The 12246-nt window shown below is 37.7% G+C and overlaps 2 protein-coding genes across 2 annotated transcripts; both read left to right on the plus strand.

Annotated features, from left to right (window-relative positions):
• Window positions 1-7771, plus strand: LOC104244355 (putative MO25-like protein At5g47540). Its single transcript, XM_009799768.2, has 11 exons — window positions 1-374; window positions 1188-1349; window positions 1531-1649; window positions 3443-3517; window positions 3769-3862; window positions 4283-4342; window positions 5092-5160; window positions 5908-6006; window positions 7210-7254; window positions 7341-7443; window positions 7554-7771. The coding sequence occupies exons 1-11, from the start codon at window positions 255-257 to the stop codon at window positions 7628-7630; spliced, it is 1023 nt and encodes a 340-aa protein (XP_009798070.1). The 5' UTR covers window positions 1-254; the 3' UTR covers window positions 7631-7771.
• Window positions 7772-9127: 1356 nt separating this feature from the next.
• LOC104244356 (DELLA protein GAI-like) lies at window positions 9128-10783 on the plus strand. The gene has a single exon (XM_009799769.2). It carries the CDS (start codon window positions 9162-9164, stop codon window positions 10644-10646), a length of 1485 nt encoding a protein of 494 aa, XP_009798071.1. The 5' UTR covers window positions 9128-9161; the 3' UTR covers window positions 10647-10783.
• The last annotated feature ends 1463 nt before the right edge of the window (window positions 10784-12246 follow it).

The raw sequence follows: 12246 nt of genomic DNA on the forward strand, positions 1-12246 counted from the left end.
AATATTAAATATTAAATTCACACTTTACTTCCACTTGCTCAAAAAAATGTTAGATCCGTGATAATTTCAGGGTGGTGGGCCCCGCAAAAATTCAACTGAAAATAGGAATCTGCTGGACGCGCGGTACAGGAGCTGCGGTGCACAGAGCCACGGAACCAATCGTGGTCCACAGGCTCTGGTCTCCGGCAGCTACACCACCTTTGGATTTACCGGCGAATAGCATCGGCGCCGGAGACAACAAGCCGCCGGCGAAAATGAAAGGTTTATTCAAATCAAAGCCTAAAACTCCTGTTGAACTTGTTCGCCAAACACGTGATCTCCTTATGTACGCACAGCGTAATTCTGATACTCGCGAGAGCAAGCGAGAAGAAAAGGTTAGGATTCAATGTCTTTTAGTTAGCTCAATTTTAGATCTGGATTATTTTCCTTTTAATTTAAGTCAGTTGTTACCTTATTTTTCCTTGGATACTTAATGTTTTAGAAATTCCATGTATCAATGTAACTATGCCTAATTTTTTCTTGTTGGTTAAATGTAATGAAACTGGTGGATAAGTTACTTAGTCTACTTGCTAGTTGTACTCGGATTTAAGTTCGATAATGTAATGATTTTTTACACCATCAGTGCAATTTACCTCTTGTAATATGTTGCTTACCAATTATTAAAGATAACCAATCATGCTATTATTGAATAGAGTTACCTGCAATTACATTTTAAAATAATCTGATTGTGAAATATTTTTAACACCATCAATGCACAAAACTTAAACTCTTTTCCAAATGGAACTAAGTTATATGCGCACACAGTGTAATGATTTTTTATACCATCAGTGAAATTTCCCTGTTGTAACATGTTACTTGCCATTTACTACTATTAATCATGCTGTTAAGCAGAGTTATGCAATTGCCTTTTAAATAACCTGATTGTGTAAATATTTTTTACGCCGTCAGTGCATAAAACTTAACCATTTTCAAATTTGTGTCATCCTTTGGCTTGGTTCTAGCTTTAGCTTTTGGAGTACTACATTGAGCTCATCTTTTACTCATATCACCAGTAACAATGTCATCAATATGAATTTCATTAGAAGAATATGGAATGGCCATGTTTAATACGGTTTCTGATTGAATTTACATACACCAATTCGCTGAAAATTTAACTTGTCTACTTCTTTCCTTATCAAAATATGCAGATGATGGAGTTAGGCAAGTCAATTCGGGACTTAAAGTCTATTCTCTATGGAAATGGTCAATCAGAACCTGTCTCTGAGGCTTGTTCTCAGCTGACTCAAGAATTCTTTAGAGAAAACACACTGCGGCTGCTTATTAATTGTGTTCCGAAGTTGAATTTAGAGGTAATACTTAACCCTCCTTTGAATTGTATCAACTGGTGGTTCTCTGGTGTCTTCTCTGCTGTTTGACCGGGTGTGATTTGATAATTTGCTTTTGGGTTTTGATGTTTATTAACCCTATTATGTTGTAAGATCTTGCTTCCATCTCTTGTCTTCCTGTTACAAGGAGATTTACTTTTTTCAGGCTCGTAAAGATGCTACTCAAGTAGTTGCAAATCTGCAGAGACAGCAGGTCCAATCACGGTTGATTGCTTGTGATTACTTGGAAGCAAACATTGATCTGATGGATATATTAGTATCAGGGTAAGTAGTGACAAAATAGAGGTTTACAAATGTGGTGACATGTTATTATCATGTGTCGTATTGCATTATCAAATTGCTTCATGTTTATGAGGTTTAAAATATTCAAATTATTTTTTGGGCTTTTCTTTTCTAATGCACATTGCTGATCCCTATCCATGGGAAAACTAGATCAAATTATCTTAACGAAAGAAATCAGAGTTGTTCTTGCATGTTCTTATTAGACATATTTTGTCATTAAACTTTGTGTGAACTGTTATGTTTAATTGTTTACTCCATTTCTCCTGAAACACTTTGGGCTATCTCGAAATATTGAAGTGATACTAAGGGCTCGTTTGGTATGAGGGGTAATCCCAGGATTAAATTTGAGATGAGTTTATCCCACGTTTGGTTGAGATAAAATCATGGTATAACTAATCCGGATTAGTTATCCCGGGATTGTAGTATTTTTTTATTCCTATGGGAGGGTGGGATAACTAATCCAGGATAATTAATCATGGGATAACTTGTTTTCCAACCAAACGACCCCTAAGAGACCAATTTCAAGAGCTTATAAATTTAACTACAAATTTGATATTTTCTTTATATAAACCACTGTTGTATATGCTCTTGCAATTATTTTGAATAGTTTATTCTATATTCTCAATTATTACATGTCAATCATAGCAACTCATTTGAGAAAGCATAAGATAGAGTACCAAAAAGTCCTTTGGTCAGGGCAGAAAGTATTTCATACTAAATATATAGATGCCATAAAAGATATGTATGAAAGAGCTGTCACTAGTGTTGAGAACAATAGTAGGAGATATAAAAGAGTTTCCTGTAACCGTGGTTTACATAAGGAATAGGCATTGGGCTCATACTTGTTTACCTTAGTTATGGATAAGGCGATGAGCTAACTAATAATATACAATATGAGGTACATGATTTATGCTATTTGCTTAGGATATTATACTAATTAGACAACCAACAAGGGACTGAAGTAAGACTAAATATATGAACTGCAAGTTTAGTCCGTATAAGAAGAGTAAAGTTAAAGTGAGATTACAGGGAATTGTGGTAAGTAAATGCAAACAATTCAGATATTAAGGCTCGATATTCCAGGAGAACGTTATGATAAATGAATATGTTATACATAGAATCAAAACAGGATAGCTGAAATGGAGATGTGCTACCAGGGTGCTATATACGTGAGCAGAGGCGGATCCAGGATTTAAATTTTTGGGTTCAACTTTTAGGTTTTTAGCATTGAACATATTATTCTTAAAGTTATGGGTTCATCTATACTATTTATTATAATTTTAATAATTTTTTACACCTAAATTTGTACTCCGCGTCGAAAGTTATGGGTTCAATTGAACCCGTACCTATAACGGTACATCCGCCCATGTACGTGAGAGAAGGATGCTTACCAAAGTAAAAGATATGTTATATAGAATAGTTGTAGGACGAACATTGTTATATAGGATTGGATGTATAATATTGCCGGAGATTAGCTTCGTGGAGCTACATGGTCATTAGGGATTCATATAGCTGACCCCAACTGTTTGGGGTTGAGGCGTTGTTGTTATATATAATCAAAGTAACTTTATTGATTGACATGTCTAGTCAAGTTTTTTTCACCTAAAAATGGGACTGAGGTAGTTTATTGTGTCAATTCTTACAAGCCTTGGTGGGATAGCTTCTTCTAGCACATCCGTTTCCTGGGAACCAAAAGATGTTTTTGAAGATCATTTTGTTAATCTCTTGGCTATTGGTATATGGATTTCCAATAATTCTTTTTCCTTGTCATTTAGGTATGAAAACACAGATATGGCTTTGCATTATGGTACAATGCTGAGGGAATGCATTCGGCACCAGAGTGTTGCAAGGTCAGGCACATGAACTTATCTGATGTTTCTTTTTTTTTTTTTTTGTGTGTGTGTGGGGGGGGGGGGGGGGGGTAATTGTATACCCTTTGAATTGACTGGTAATAGAATATTCATTTATCTGAGCTACTTAATTAGCTTTCTTTTTGCTATATATTTCTTAATTTCTGAGTGCAAATGAGGCATATTGCTAGTGTGTGCTGCTACTGCTGAATCTGTTTTTTGAGAACTTATATGTGTGCTTCTGTTGTTAGGTACGTCTTGGAATCAGAGCACATGAAGAAGTTTTTTGATTATATTCAGCTGCCAAATTTTGACATTGCTGCTGATGCCGCTGCAACTTTCAAGGTTGGGTGCTTTTAATTATGTTAATGGAATGAATATCTGATAGATAATTTTGTTCACTGAAAATATTCTATTGTCATCTCAATGGCTACTTAAGTAAATATGCCATCAGTGTTAATTCCCTATTGCACTAGAAAAAGAAGCCAATTTGCTACTCCACATGACAGCCTTGGCTGTCCATGGTGTGGTTAGCTTGCTTATCAAATCAAATGATTGGGTCTCCGTAGTAACTGCAGTAGGAACTTGCTGCATTAATTCCTAGTGAAATTCAGCGGGCTGGTCGTGCTATAATCATTCTCCAAAGCTTATTGTGGTTTCGGCATATTTATTATGACTCTGCAACAGAAGCTTCTGCTCTTTCCTAAGAGTTGCTTGTCATGCCTACTGTGGCATTATCCTGATTCAGTTGCAATTTTCTGGCAGGAACTCTTGACGAGGCACAAATCAACAGTAGCTGAGTTTCTTTCGAAGAATTATGACTGGGTAATAGATTTAATATATTTGCCTAATTACTTATTATTGTAGACATGGAAGTAAGTTGTTTGAACCATAGTTACCGGGAGTTCTCTGTGAACTTGTGTATGTTAGTTGTACACATGCAAGCTTGTTGTGTGAACTATATTTAAAAGTTTTTCTCTGGAAACTTGTTGCTTCTTGCAGATCTGATTTTTGCAACTATGCTCTCAAGATACTCTTAACACCTTCCGTTGTTGATTCTGTTATGTTCTTTGTTACTATGAATGATTCTTGTAGTACTGATGGAGCACTCAGTTATATGCACTTTTTACCTTTATTTCTTGGGACTTCATGACTATCAGGCTTTGCTTTATTATCTTAGAAACTTATTCTTTCACCCGATGGTGCCTCTTGAGACCCCTTTCCATCATCAAAAAAGGGAAAATTGTGACATGTTAATGGAAAGAGAAGGTGTGTTAAGAACCTCAGAGTTTGTTCTTGTTGCTGCCCTTTTTCTTTCATCCAGGTTTATGTAGTTGAGGGGATGGATGGATGGATCAACTGGGATAGGGTTAAGGAGGATTTTGGTGCCAGCTATGTCGACTTTCAGTGTTTTGATTTGCACTACTTGGCTTAGTGATTGATACATAAATGTGGTCAAAACATATATTTTACTTCTAATAGGTTTTTCCATTATACTTGGATTTTCTCATCACCTACTCTTGCTTCGAATAATTAATTATGGCGAACTTATTCGCTGCTGGTTCCGTTTTCAGTTCTTTGCCGAGTATAACTCAAAACTGCTCGAGTCCAGTAATTACATCACCAGAAGGCAAGCTATCAAGGTAAGGGAAGCCTTCCTTCTTCTTATGGACAACTTCTGCTGAATAATATACTTCTGGAAAAAGTTATGTTCCTTCAGAAAATTTCTCACGTCTTTTGCAAAGTATCTCAGTGGAATCTAGTACATGGTAGGTCATAAATGCTTGATGTACATTTTATACCTCAAGCCCTCCTCATATTACATGGATAGCAATTTTTCTCTATCCCTTATATGCTGATCCTCATTTTGTTAAAAGAGTTGTTCTTGCGTCTTCTTTTACTGAGGGCTATGTTTTTGCATTCAACATCATAATTCCTTTAGGAGATACCTTTACATGTACCTTTTAGGCTGGGATTAGCAGGAATCCTCTTTCCATGATGAAAGAAGGGAAGAGGAGGAAACTAAGGGGCTTGGATAATAGAAAAATTGAATGAAATTCGTGTTTTCAGAATTAAGCTGTTTTGTTGTTTCACTAGAATGGATGAGATTCATTCTGTTGATTGACGGGAAGCTGAACCTTACGACTTTGAGGAGAAATTTCCAGCAGTCGCTTTTTATCATTTATTCAAGCTCATATCTTTTCTTTGCCGGAAATTCATAATGTTATACATCACCAGTAGGTCGTTATAATTCTGGAGTCTTTCTTCATTTCTTTCAGACAGTGACTGTTTCCAATTTATGTTCAGGCAGTTGTGACTTGTAGCCTGACAGAGACCTCCTTTTGGTTGTTTCCTTTTCATATTTAAAGATGTTTGTTTTACTGTTGCAGCTGTTGGGAGATATACTGCTTGACCGCTCAAATTCTGCAGTAATGACGCGTTACGTTAGTTCAAGAGACAACTTAAGGATCCTTATGAATCTTCTCAGGGTATTAAGCTATATTTGGTCGGCTCATTCTTATTGCAGCCCTATCTTCCTCACTGTCATTCTACTCTCTTCTTTAATCTTGTATTCTCTTGAAGTTTCTGTTGGTGCATTTAATTATATTCTCTTCCTATGTTGTGGGTGGTGGGGGCTTTACAATATTGATCATGAAACCCTTGCTGCAATTCAAGTTTATTATTAGACAAGACTAGAGTTAATGGGTGCTAATTGGGCAGGTAATTTGGACAGGTCAACATTGAGCTAATACAGTGATATTCCACGCATACTAGGGGTTAACTTTGGGTTGGTCCACTATGGATAACTAGCCTAGAAGTGCCTTTGTACTTTTTGAATAAATCACAACTGCACCACAATCCCTAACTAGTTATGGTCGGCTATATGAACCCCTTATATTTCAAAAAAAAAAAAAACCAAAAAAAATTAACTAAATAAAAAGGACACCATTATAACTTAAAATCCTATCATTTTTGGATAATGGTGGTGTCAATGTCAGGTTGCGAGCACCTTGACTAATCCACCGGTCTCCTGTTAACTCTAACAGAGGTTTCGTGATAACTCTCGCACCAATTTTTAGAAAAATGAGAAGAATCACCTAGTTTTTTGCTGTTACTGGGATTTGCGCCATGGTTTCCCATGGTATTCCAGCTTTATTGACCTCTCAACTAGAAAGCCTATCGTAGAATATGGGAATCTGTAAAAGATTAATTAGTTAAGAAAGCAACAGTCTGAACAGGTAAATCTTGTCTTGGAGTTTGGCAGTTGCTATTCTGCTTCACCGCACCAGTTCATGTTTTTGTGTGTGATAAGTCCATCTCAACCCAATGGACAAATTGTTAACTTGTGAAATAAGTAAAATTAGATGGACCACTTTTTGCTTAGCACAACTAGACTTGAAGTTGAATTTATCACTCACTCACGTGAACAGTATAAAACTGCCACCCTAAACAGGAACCATGACTATCAGCGTGGCACACTTAATTGTTTGAGTGAATGTATGGTTTTGGAGTGACTACAAGTTGACCTTTTACAACATGCATAAAGATTTGCTGGGGCAGAGTGGTATGTTTTACGAGGATAGCGAAAGTTGTGTGGCTCCTTTCCCCATCACTATAGCTGATGACCTTATCAAATTATCTTCCTGAATTGCTGTCAAGTTTTGTTGATTGCTGAATTACTCCTTTTGCAGGAGTCAAGCAAGAGTATCCAGATAGAAGCATTCCATGTTTTCAAGGTACTCTATTGATTTTGACACATTTTATCATGTCTGCTGACTGTTCCATTAGCAACGGCTTTGTCTCTGACTTTCAAGTTCTGCAGTTATTTGCTGCAAATCAGAACAAGCCTCCAGATATTGTTAGCATCCTTGTCGCTAATAGAAGCAAGCTCCTGCGCCTCTTTGCTGATTTTAAGACTGACAAAGGTACATACATAGTAAATATCGATTAAGAATAGGCACATGCACAAGAAATATGAATACAGAGCTGTATCTTGTGAAAGAATGCCTCACGATTTTCCTTACTTTATCTGCAGAGGATGAGCAGTTTGAGGCTGACAAAACGCAGGTTGTCAAAGAAATTGCAGCCCTTGAAACCAAGGAACTCTCTTGAACTCAGACTAGTTAGTTCCTCAACTGTCAGGTGATGTTGTTGTATGTGTAAATGAAAGACGGTGTTTTCTCACAGAACGATCTTTTACTGAATTACTAGTCTTAATTCTTAAAATTGCTATTTAAACTTCACTTTCTTTTTCGTGGTTGTTCGTCATTTGTTCTCGTTCCGGATCTTCTTGATCTATCCAAGAACTTATCAGTCTGATGCTACTATTTGGAGGGTTTGATCTATCCAAGATCTTCTTGGTCTATCCCTATACATATGCTGCGTATTAGCTATTCGAGATTTACCGCCAGTCAATTATTGCACAAGTTATACAGAGTTTGATATCGCAAACCAGACATTGATTGAGTTAGTTTTGCTGATTTGTTTTCCCTTAAACAGCCACCTGAATACTATAGTACCTAGTATGCTTAATTATTGTGAGATCATTTTAATTTATGCGACCAAGCACACGATGCATGGATTTGATGCTAAAAAGGAAATGAAGTATCATCTTTTGTACCAAAAAAAAGTATTTACATATACTTGCAGATTACACATATTGTTTTGTTAAGAAGTACGAAAGCGAGAAAGTTTGCGTAATGAAACTTGGGTTGTGTAATTTTTCCGAAGTCTTAACGAGATGAGGTAGGTGTCAACCACCCTTCCTTCTCTACCTTTTTGTTCAAAAATTTAAGCTACTTAGTGATTCTGGCGATCTCAATACCTGACCTGGTGCTACTCATATTCATCTTTACTTCCTCCGGTCCAGAATAAGCACTATTTTACTTTTGGCACACCCATTAAGGCAATACGAATTTCTAGAGAAAAAGAAGATGTATTCACTAAATTAACCTTAGTTAATTGTTACCTTGACACAATTGAATATGTAAATAAGGGCAAATTTTAGAAAAAGAAAATTAATTCCTTCTTGATTACATAAATAAATACTTATTTTGGACCGAAGTAAAATGATCACTTATTATGAACTGGATGATATTATATTAGGATGTGAAGTCATGCAAACTTTGGAATAAGCAACACCACCTGTTTGTAGTTGAAGGGGTAGGGCAGTGCCCTATAATATTTTGGATTGAGCTATTTCCAATTAGAATACATGAAATTACACCTAGTGACCTTGAAATTGAATTATTTAGATTTTCTACCCTTGTTTGTTCCATGGGCAAATCTTTAAGGTCAAAGTCAAAAGTGTTGCTTATGAGGCAAATCGAGGGTAACACACTAACACTTGTCAAATTTTCTTATTTGTGCAAATCACTCACAATAAAAAAAGACCTATTAGAAGTTGCAATGAACGTTAGATGATTCATTGCTTTTCCAGTAGATAGTCATTCCGGGTTCACATAAGCGCGTTGATAGATAAAGACAAAGTTGATTACTTGTTACACGTCTGAAATTTTGATGTAACAGATGAAAGCGAAATTTCTTGGAATGACAAGAGAAAAGGAGTTGACCGAAGACCTCACTCTTTTTTAAGCGACTTAGGAGGGTGACTCCAACAATTTATTAAAAAAACAAAAAGAAGATGAGTTATAGATCAGAGATGTCTATGGACACAACCACGGAAGATGGGGAATCCTTTATTTCTAATACAGATGCAATCATCAACGGCACTTCTGATATTTCAGCGTTGGCTGAGAGCTTAATCTCAGGTCCCAACATCCCTAATTCGTCTTGGACGAGTGCAGACGACGTCCAGCAGCAGATTTCGACGGCTGGTGGTGGTGGTGCTGCTGCTGCTGATGATATGATGATTGTATCATCAGGTGCATCTTCCATGTTATCCAATACTAATAAGCAAAGTGAGATTATGATATTTAATGTTGATTTCAGGGCGGTTGCTGTTTGCAATAACAGTGATAAAATTGAGGAGAAAGGATCAGCTGAGAGCAGTAAGCGATTGGAATGTCGCTTTGGTTTAGGTTCGAATATTGGTGGGGCAGTGAATGAGGAAACCAGCTTTAGGTTTGTCAATATATATACATTGATGGCTTGTGCCGAGGCAATCCAACAGAACAACTTAAATCTAGCTGATGCACTCGTCAGCGACATAAAAAGACTTGCGGTTCAACAATCTGGAGCCGTGAAAAAGGTGGTGTATTATTTTGACGACACTTTGGATCGAACTATTAACGGAATGAATGCACCGTATATTGTTGAATCCTCCTATTGCACGGATGAACTCTTGCAGATGTACTTCTATGAGACTAGCCCCTACCTCAAATTCGCCCACTTCACTGCCAATCAAGCCATTCTTGAGGCCTTTGCCGATTCAAATAGAGTACATGTAATTGATTTCAGTTTGAATCAAGGTTCGCAATGGCCGGTGCTAATGCAGGCTCTCGCCTTGCGTCATGGGGCTCCACCGGCTTTTAGGCTTACCGGAATTGGACTACCACAACACTCCTTTTTGGAAGTCCGGTATATGCTAGTGCAGTTGGCTGAGAAAATAGGTTTAGAATTTGAATTCCGTGGATTCCTAGCCAATTCTTTAACCGATGTTGACGCTATGATTCTGAGTATTAGATCAAGTAATGTGGAAGCAGTGGCTGTGAACTCTATTTTCGAGCCTCACCATGCGATGTCCAGGCCAGGCGCAATTGAGAAATTGCTGAATACAATCAAAGAGATGCAACCGAAGATTGTGACGACCATCATCAAACAAGAAGCAACAAACTCAGAGTGGACTCAGTCCTACAGCCGAGACTCGGAGATGGCGGAGCAGTACCCAGGGCGGCAGATTCATAATGCGGTGACTTGCAAAGGGAGTGATCGAATTGAGAGGCACGACACTCTTAGTCAATGGAGAGTGAAAATGAACTCAGTTGGATTCAACTCGGTACGCTTGAATTCGAACACGTGCAACCAAGCAAGCAAGCTTTTGTCCTTGTTTCATAATAGGCATGGATGTGGAGTGGAAGAGAATGATGGGTTTCTTATGTTGAGTCGGGATAGTCAACCGCTCATTGCCACCTCGGCTTGGCAGCTTACGCCTCCGACTCTAGGCTAGTGGGTCAACGGTTGAACTTATGAAATGTTTGGACAGTTTTTAGAGAAAAAACTTTCCTTTCTTCCAGAGGCAGTTTCTATTTCTGTTTACCTCGAAAAATATGAGTAACAATTAAAGATAATTTGTGATTTTAAAGATATGTGATTTATTCTAATACCAGTGAATATACAAGTAATATTAAATTTAAGCAAGACGAATTGATGAACAAAACTAGTGTTGTTAGAGAAATGGGGATCTCGAGCTCGATTATCTCGGGGACCTCGAGGTGAGCTAAGAGCCAATAAAGTATGAACAATAAAACAAAGATAACAAAGCTGAAGAACAATTGTTGAGCACGGTAAACAAGAAAAGCAGAGTAGAATATTCTATTGTAGTGAATGAGATATCCTTTACAAAGATTGGGGTCCCTTTATATAGAAGGTGAAAACCCTAATATGGTACATTTCCAATTATGGTAAAGAATTCTATTGGTACAGCTGTATAACAACCTAGTACGGACTTGTACTATTTCGTACAAATCTTATCCCTTACTTTATATCCTGACCCACGTGTTCTTGGGAAATTCTCACTCTTTCTTGAGTGTCGTCGAATTTGTACTGCCCTCGAGGCAGATCATGACGGGTCTTCGACTTGCTTCTCGAGGTGAGCGCATCCAGTCTAGGCTTGATTATTACTTCGAGCTTCCCAAACTCGAGCTTGAGGCATGATTAAGTTTTCAAAATCGAGCTCTCCGATTTCGACCGTATACAGATAGTCACTGCATTTATTAGAATAAGATGATAAGAAACGATTTGAACCTCAATTTTCCAGAACCTCTCGTGATGATGTCATGCCCGTGACGTAGGCGCTTGAAGTGTCGTCGTTGGCTGAACAAAAACTACACTTATTCCTCTTCATCTACTTTTAGTCCTTTCCCTTCTCTACCTCTTCCTCTAATCACCTATTTACATGGTTCAAATATGTGGCCACACGGTCACATGGCAACAACTTTACCAGTTACGCCAAAGCTTCCTTTTTCAAAGCTTCGGCTCGAGACAACGAGAGAAAGGCACTAAATCCCTCCCGTATCAGAAGATATGTGAACTTTACACTGCTGCTCATCTCTCTTAACTTCAACCTGGTGTGGCGATTCATTCCTTTTGCTTTCCAAGGAATGAGGTGCCACTATTATCTACTAACTTTTGCATCCCACACCGTAACAGCGTTCCGAGGATGAACACTCTTGGATTGTTGCTCGTGCATCTTGCAACTCTTTTTGGTTTTTTCCTTTTGCTTGCTCGTTCTTAATGTATTGTGGCCCAAAACTTCAACAGAATGCTCAATCTTGACTGCTGGAGATATAATTACATCCATCGAGGACCTTCTGCCCTATACAAACGTTTCCAAAGATCTTAAATGGTGCCCTCAAGAAGAGGATTTCCGAAGATGATGCTCTCGAGGACGTGGTCTTAAAAGTGGATTAGGTTCTTTGGCTTTTATTTTTTGCTTCTTTGTTCTTGTGTAAGTATCCTTCGTGGGTGCCTTAGCTATACTTTGTAAACATTTCTTGGAAGTATAAAAGGATCCTTCTGTATCCCTTTTGGCCCATGCTGAATTTTAT

This window comes from Nicotiana sylvestris, chromosome 5, assembly GCF_000393655.2.
Source record: "Nicotiana sylvestris chromosome 5, ASM39365v2, whole genome shotgun sequence".
Taxonomy (NCBI): domain Eukaryota; kingdom Viridiplantae; phylum Streptophyta; class Magnoliopsida; order Solanales; family Solanaceae; genus Nicotiana; species Nicotiana sylvestris.

Coding starts and splice junctions, on each gene's coding strand:
- LOC104244355 (XM_009799768.2), top strand. CDS start 255: ATGAAAGGTTTATTCAAATCAAAGCCTAAAACTCCTGTTGAACTTGTT. Junction 3,863..4,282: donor ATGCCGCTGCAACTTTCAAG/GTTGGGTGCTTT, acceptor ATTTTCTGGCAG/GAACTCTTGACGAGGCACAA. Junction 4,343..5,091: donor TTTCGAAGAATTATGACTGG/GTAATAGATTTA, acceptor TTCCGTTTTCAG/TTCTTTGCCGAGTATAACTC.
- LOC104244356 (XM_009799769.2), top strand. CDS start 9,162: ATGAGTTATAGATCAGAGATGTCTATGGACACAACCACGGAAGATGGG.